The sequence below is a fragment of the Parus major genome, chromosome 18 (assembly GCF_001522545.3).
Source record: "Parus major isolate Abel chromosome 18, Parus_major1.1, whole genome shotgun sequence".
Lineage (NCBI taxonomy): Eukaryota > Metazoa > Chordata > Aves > Passeriformes > Paridae > Parus > Parus major.
The window spans coordinates 840,592-848,238 of record NC_031786.1 but is presented as its reverse complement, the minus strand read 5'-3'; the positions used below and the strand labels follow the sequence as shown (position 1 = coordinate 848,238).

Sequence of the window (7,647 nt, the reverse complement as noted above, 5' to 3'; positions counted from 1 at the left end):
GCCCATCCATCCCTGGAGGAGCCCAAGGAAGGGCTGGAGGTGGCACTCAGGGCTCTGGGCTGGGGACAGGGTGGGGATGGGGCACAGCTGGGACTCTGAGATCTCAGAGGTCACTTCCAACCTCAAAGGTTCTGTGTGAAACGTCCTGAGCTGCTCAGACAGGAGCCACACAGCTCCTGTGCTCAGGGACGTGGCCATCTCCAAACGCCAGGGCTGGTGCCATGCCTGGGCTGTGAAAGCCGGGCAAACACCGAGGAGGACGAAGGCTGGGAGCTCTCAGCTGGAGCTGCAGGGCCCCCAGAGTGAGGATGTGAGCACAGCGTTGCCATGAAAACCATCCCTGGAGCAGGAGCTGCATTCACAACAGGCTGAGCCCCCGGGAGAGGGGACAAAGGAGCTGCTCCAGCACGGCAAAGCCAGGGGCTGAGGAAGGGAAACTCCTGCCAGTCCCATCCCAGCAGCTCCACAGGGGCTGGGAGAGGTGCCCAGGGCTCTGAGGAACAGCAGCCCCCTGACCCCAGGGCCAGGAGCACCCCCTGAGACAAAGAAATCACCTCTGACATCCTCTACTCCGTTTTCTACATGAAAATCAAGGGGCTGAGAGCTGCCAAACCCAGGTGCAAAGGCAAACCATGAATTATCATCTTCCACTATAAATAATAAACAGACATTAAAACATGAGCAATTTCCAGCCCCTGACATTTGATAATGCTTCGAGTGGAAACAAACATTAATTTTAGTCTCACATTTGTTATTTCTGGTGACTTTTATGGATGTGGTGCTGGTGCAGGACAGCCTGGAGCGGGCTGTGCTCCAGACCAGCCCCACCAGGAGTGTCCCCCAGCTGGGGACATTCAGAGGGGCCCTTTGTCACCTGCCCTGGAGGGAGCAGAGGGAGCAGGCTCCTGTGCAGGGACAGTGGCACCGAGCTGGGGCTCAGGCACAGCCATTTCCCCACTGCCACAGATCTGCTCCAAGCACCCCACCAGGAGCAGCAACAGCTCTCAAGGCTTTCTTTGTTTTCCCCCTTCTCAGGGGATTTTTGTTTAGAATTCCTTCCTTCTGCACAATGGACCCAAGCTGGAAATCCCAGGAATGCCATGTGCCATTCCTGGTCCCCTGAGGGTGGGATTTTGGGAGAGGGATGTGTCTCAGTGCAGCAACAGAGATGAAAACATCCTTGTACCTCCCCAATGCTTGGCACCCAGATTTGGGTTCCCATTACCATGGATTTATTCCCATAAACCATTCCTTAGGCTTTTCCCCAAACTTTCTGAAAAGCAGAACAAAGCCCAATTCATGTCCCTCAGCAACCACACCTCCAGCACAAATGATTTGAAGTCTTGGGATCAAACAGACCAGTCCCCCCAAGGCAGGAGGAACGTGGACAGAGACACTGCCAACAAAAGGTCTCATGAGGTGCAGCCAGAATTCCCAAATTCCCAACACTGCACTGAAATTCCTTTCTATTTTGCTGTCTGGCTCCAGCAAAGATCTTTATTTCTAAGCTAAGGGGTTGTTTTGGCTTTGTCTCAGAAGATCTGTGATGTAAATGCACATCAGGATCCACCACACGTTCCCTCATCAGGACATGGGCTGAGCCTGGATAATTGGAAATCGGAGCCCTTAGGAGAAGGTGCAGCTTCATTTAGCCTCAAAGTCTGCAGCTTAATTGCAATCTAAACTCCTTCCCCAATTTTAAAGACAACTGAATTATAAATTACAATATACACATAGGCAATCCAGGAATTATTCCATGTCTGTCTCGAGACTGTAATAAAATTCTGTGTTTTCTATAATGGATACAAGGAGCAGATGAAGATGATGAGGTTTAAATATCTGATCTCCATGGGAAGCTGCTGCTGGCACCCTTCCCCTGGAGAAGCCTTTAACACACACACGTGTGCTGTGGCACAGCACAGACCAACAGCCTGCACAAAAACCTATTTCTGCCAGCAAACCTTTATTCAAAGAGGATTTAACATCCAAGTGCTCTGCCAGGCTGAGTCAGAGCTGCCTGACTCAGACCCTCAGCGACCTCACCACGTCTTTGATTAGAGGCACTCTTGTAGCAATTGTTAATTAATTAACATACCACAGCCATTCTTCAAGCAGTGGCCTGAGGTGGCCCCAGTCTCCTCCTCACCCCCAAACCTGTGCCCAGCCCTGGCACTCAGCCCCAGGGAGGTTTCCTTCCTGCCTCCCATCTCCTGGAGGCCACAAGAAACACAAACCCCAGCAGGTTTTCCCCAGAGCTTGCAGAGGAAGCAGCAGCCAGTGGTGAATCCTCTCCCTGAAAACCACCCTGACACCTCCTCTGAGAGACAGGGCTTGTCTCTGCTCTGCCAGCTGCAAACTGGATTTTTATTTTGCTCCAATGAGTGGCTCTGAAATACAGCTTTATACAGATTATCACAGTCTCTCCCCAGCTGAGAGGAGAGAATCAATTTTCCCCATATAAAATCAGCACATTAATAACCTTAACACTGCTGCTGAACCTGGCCAGCCCAACACAGCTGTGTGGAAGGGCTGGCAGCACTGAGAGGCTTTTTGAACCTCAGCTGACTGAAAACACACAAAAATGGCACAGGAGACTGGGGCTGATGTGGTGTCAGCCCACTGACAAGGGGCCAGCTCCACATCCCCACACCTCACTGAACACCAGCAAACTCCAGGAACACTTTCCTGTGAGGAATTTCCACTTCTTCCAGCCAGACTTCTGTTCTCCTAACCCCCTTCAGGACACATCAATACATATAAAATTGGACTTACTTCTCTATTAAATCCAGCGTGACTCCTGGCACCAGCCTGACACTCTTCTGCATGCAGAACCTGGGGAGAGACAGTAAAACAGCACACACTAATTGAGTGTTTAATGACGAGGCTCTGCAGAGAGGATGCAGAAGGAGGGCTCTTTATTGCATGGTTCTGCTCTTAAAATGGTGTTTGGGTAGGAAACTTCAGCAGGGCACGATCAGAGCCAAACAAGGCTCTCAGCATTTGTCACCCGCGTGATTCCGAGGCCATTTCCATCGTCAGGTGTCAGAACTGGGCCACTGTAACTGTCAGGGTGACAAGTGTTCCAACACAGCTCGGGGGAAAGGGCTCCCAGCAGCCAGCACAGCCTCTCAGGAGCACGGCAGAGCAGGGAGGATTATGCTGCTGGAATAATGATCAGCCCTGCCTGGGCTTCCCTGGGAGATCTGGCACTGCAGGCAGGGAAGGGAGAAGGGAGGGGACGGGAGGAATGCGTCAGGTTCAGACACCTCCGTTATTTAATTAAAAAAACTGCTGACTCCATTTCCTCAGCCTTACAAATCCCACTACTCCAGGAACAGCAGCCCTGGAAAATGCAGAGTCCTGTCAGCAGTGCCTGGAAAATCCCCAAAGCTGCTAAACCAGGAGTGTGTGGGAATGGGGGACTCTGCCTCCCTCCTGCAGCCCTGCCGGGAGCACAGGGCAGCAGTGGGAGCACGGGGTGGGGACACGGGGTGGGGACACGGACACGGGACGGGGACACGGGACGGGGACACGGGACGGGGACACGGGACGGGGACACGGGACGGGGACACGGGGTGGGGACACAGCAAATCCAGCTTGCAGTGGTTCCCTCTGGCAGGCTGCATTCCCAGCTCCAGCCCCTCTGCAATCCCCTCTCTGCTGGTGAAGGAGGAATTTACCCCTCGCTGGAATCTCGACCCTGCTCAGAGCTCTGGGGAGGGCTCAGCAATCCCATCTCCCACACCCCTCCTCTCCAGAGCCACATTATCCAGCTCCAAAAGGTTTTTCCCCAGATAAAGGGGAGAACAATTACTCATTAAAGACAAGACATGCAGAGCTCATTTCTGAGATCTTGAGGGCCACTCCAGCTTCCCTGTGGCATCCTCTGCCTGAAGGGCACCCAGTGGAGCCCAGGACTGGGACAGGCTCGTGGTCCCCAGGCTGCTTTTCCTGCTGTGTGCGTCATCCAGCAGAAAGAGAAGCCATAAAGAAGCCAGGCACCTGCAGTGGGATCCCTGTGCAATCTGCTGAAATATAAAACTCTTACGACAGTGCATTACAGAACCGTGCAGGGAAATTCCCTCCCAAGCAGCCCCAGGCAGGCTCAGCCTGGCAGAGCCTGGTCCCTGGGGTGAGGCTGGAGAGTTTAACCCTTCTGATGGTGCCTGGAAGGACCAGGAGAGCAGCACAGCTCTGCATGGTGACATCTGCTGCCCGTGAAAGTGCAAGTGTCCCAGGCCAGCTTGGAGCAACCCAGGACAGTGGAAGGTGACAATACTCCCAGACTAGAGAAGATAAAGGGAAGACTTGGAACAGCCTGGGACAGTGGGAGATGTCCCTGCCCACGGCAGGGGGTGGCACTGGATGGACTTTTGGGTCCCTCCCAACACAAACCCAGGAACGCAGGAAATGGTGCTCAGTATCACAGGAGTATTTTGAAGCTCAGTGCAGTTTGTCAAAACCAGTGTGGGACAGCTGAGTTAACACCAAAATCTCTGGCAGAAATGCAAAATAAATATATCAGGGAAAGCCCCAGAAAACACTTTAAACAGAACATCAGCAGGCACAGCTCTGGTCCCGTCCTGCTCCCTTCCCGTGCTGGCTGAGCCTTCTGGAGAGCAAACTGCCCATCTCAGACTCCTGAGGCTGAGCAGCTCCCCAGAGTTCTGCTCCTTGTTCTTTGGGGTTTTCCAGCCCTTTTCAGGATCCCCACCCCTCTTTATGGACAGGACTTCACAGCCCAGGGCCCCTGGGTCAGCTCAGGCCAGCGCAGCCTTGGGGAGCTGCAGGTGTGCGACTGCAGCCGGTCTGCACCTTCCAGGAGGATGGAAAGGCAGGCACATGAGTCAGCCCTGAGCTTCCAGGGGGGCTGCCTGTGCTCTGGGCACCGTGAGGCACCGGGATCTGCGTAAAGCAGGGCTCCAGAGCCTGCCAGTGCTGCCCGTTCCTCAACATCCACACCATCCGTCAGGATTAACAACCCCGCAGCTCAGCTCCCGCTCTGCCTCACCCACGGCTTTACAGAGCTCCAGATCCACGGGGAACAGTCAGCTCACAGCACTCACTGCACACAAGGACAATCAGCATCCACACAGCCAGCTCACACTCCAGCCTCCTGGAATTGCAGGCTGGCTCCAGGAGTTCCGTGCCCCACATCCCGAGGGCTCGCCTGACCTCTGCTTCCTTCCCAGCATCGATTTGCCTTCCCCTGAAATCAGGCAGAAGTGGCTGCAGCTGCAGCCTCAACTGATGAGGGATTTTGTCCTCCAGTGACTTCACCACAGAGAACAAAATGGGATGGATAAACATTTATCCAAACTTTCATTTGCCCATAAATTCCGTATGTGAAACCTGATTAGAGCGCCAGCCTGGAACCACACAAATGTTGTATTTCAAAAGCAGCTCCACAGGGTTCTGGGTCAGCTCTAGGAAAAGGGCTGAGATGAAGGAAGAGGGAAGTTTTGATGGTTATTTTTGGGTAACAGCTTTAGGACATCAACACAGCTTGGATCAAACTCTTAGAATGCAGCAGAGGGTCTGGTTTTGCATTTGTTGTGTTTAACATCAGTAAAAACCAATGATCCACAGCAGCAATTATTATTTACAGGATTGCATGGATAAAACCACACCTGCAACAATGCCAATCAACTGGGAACACAAAAGGAGCATAACCTTCATCAGAGAATGAAATTCCTGAGTGCAGGGAACACCACACAATCACTGGATTGGAAGTGGAAGGGAATTCTTCACGATGCAGGAGTTCCCATGGCACCTTCCAGCATCAGCTGGTTAAACCCTTCCCCTGAGCACTTCTACAAAGTGACACCTCTCCTGTCAAACAGCCTGAGACACAACTCACAGAATCTCTGCTGCTTGTGCAGGTGTAGCCTGTGGAGAACCTGCCCTGCTCACCCCCTCAACCACGTTCCCATGGAGATGAGGAACAGAAAATTCCTGAACAGATCACAGGATCTGAAAAAAACCTTTCTTAGCATATCTAACAAACAAAACCCAGCAAAAAAAACCTCTCCTACAGAACTTCACATACCCAAAGCAGAGCCTGGCCACAGGAACTCGCTCACTTTGCTGCTGATGTGAAACAGAAAGAGTTTAATGAACTGTAATTTATTACAAATATCTCCAAAGGGCAGTGAGTAACTCTCGGAGCTGTGGTGAAATTTCTCAGCTCCACCTGCAGTGTCTGTGGCCTTCTGCCTGTTCAAACCCTGTCCAGAAAATGCCCTGAAGTTTTTCCACTCTGGAGTGGGCACAAACTTGAGAGGAGCAGCTGGAAGAGCCTCTGGGAATGGAACCTCTGAGCTCTGGGGGCTGCAGCCTCAGGTCCTGGGAGCTGGGTAAAACACTGCTCTTGGACAGCTCCTGCTCTCTGGAACAGCCTTTTCTAACTTTCAGCCTAATTAACTTGGGCTGCCATTGCAGAACATCTTTCCCTGGTTTATCACTCCCTTCCTCTCACTCCAGCAGTGTTTAAAGCTACTGCATTATTTACAGCAACCGCAATATTTGGGATGTGATTTGTGCAAAGGACAGTTTACACAAAGTTGTACTGCACTATCTACCATTCCTGCTCTCTGAGGAAGCAGATATTTAATTCCCAGAACAGTAAATCCCTTAATCTGAGCAAACCTAGATATTGAGCTGGAAACTAAAACGCAGTAAGTAGAAGATAACGCAATTTTCACCTTTCCAGCTCTCATTAACGAGCCCCTGTCCCCAGTTGAAGCCCTGCTGCTCAGCCCTGCAGGGGGGCTCAGGGGCAGCATTGGGGGCTGCAGAGCCCCCCTGTGCCCCGGGCAGGGGGGGCAGGAGGGTCTCACTCACCAGCGCAGCGCGATCTTGATGGGGGTGGTGAGGCAGGACGTGAACAGGTCTGCAGGCAGGTCTGGGATCATGGGCAGCAGCTCGTTGGCCTCACACGCTGCCAGCTGGATGCAGTTCTTCATGGAAGGGGGCAGAGGCATCTGGGCAAGGGGATGGTTGGGGTTGATGGCAGCCACCTGCAGAGAACAAGGGAATTCCACAGGGAAGGTCAGGAATTCACCCAGGGAGAGCTGCAGTGCTCCCTGGAGCTCTGGGTTTGGAGCTCTTGGTGGCTGTGGCAGCACCAGCCACAGCTTTAACTCATATCAGCACTCCACTGCTAAGTCCAGGGTCAGTCTAGAAATACCCTGCAGGCCAAACTTCAGTCTATAGAGTAAAAATGCTCTACAGACAAATATTTCCATTTTCCAAAAGCACAGGGATTCTCCTGGTTATGATTTCGACTAAAAGTATGATCTTGGAGACTAATAATTGAGGGAGTGAAAACATAAATAATCTTCTCAGCACCTTTCTGAACCAGAGAAACAAAGTAAACCTCAGCCACCAAAGTTTCTTTCCGATATTTTGCATTTCTTTCATTAGGGCAAGGTATGGAATCAGAAGGTGAGAATCCCTCTGGCAGATTAAGGGAAGAGCAAACTCCTCTGATCTCCTTGCAGGGAAATGGGGAACAATTATCATGATCACTCTGGCAGCCCCTCTGGAGCACCAGTTGCAGCTTTGCTTCACTTTTCATGAATTTGAACAAATGGATAATTTATAATTTTCCAAATGAATTCCCCTCCACGCTCTCATGACGCCGTG

The 7,647-nt window shown here is 52.0% G+C and overlaps 1 protein-coding gene across 1 annotated transcript in view; it reads right to left on the bottom strand.

Moving 5' to 3' along the window:
• Positions 1-7,647, bottom strand: part of RPTOR (regulatory associated protein of MTOR complex 1) — a 99,846-nt gene that overhangs the window by 59,689 nt on the left and 32,510 nt on the right. Inside the window, exons 6-7 of the mRNA XM_033518796.1 lie at positions 6,844-7,019; positions 2,773-2,832 (exon numbers count right to left, since the gene is read on the bottom strand). Of these exons, the coding sequence (XP_033374687.1) occupies positions 2,773-2,832; positions 6,844-7,019 (236 nt within the window). The remainder of the gene's footprint in view (positions 1-2,772; positions 2,833-6,843; positions 7,020-7,647) is intronic.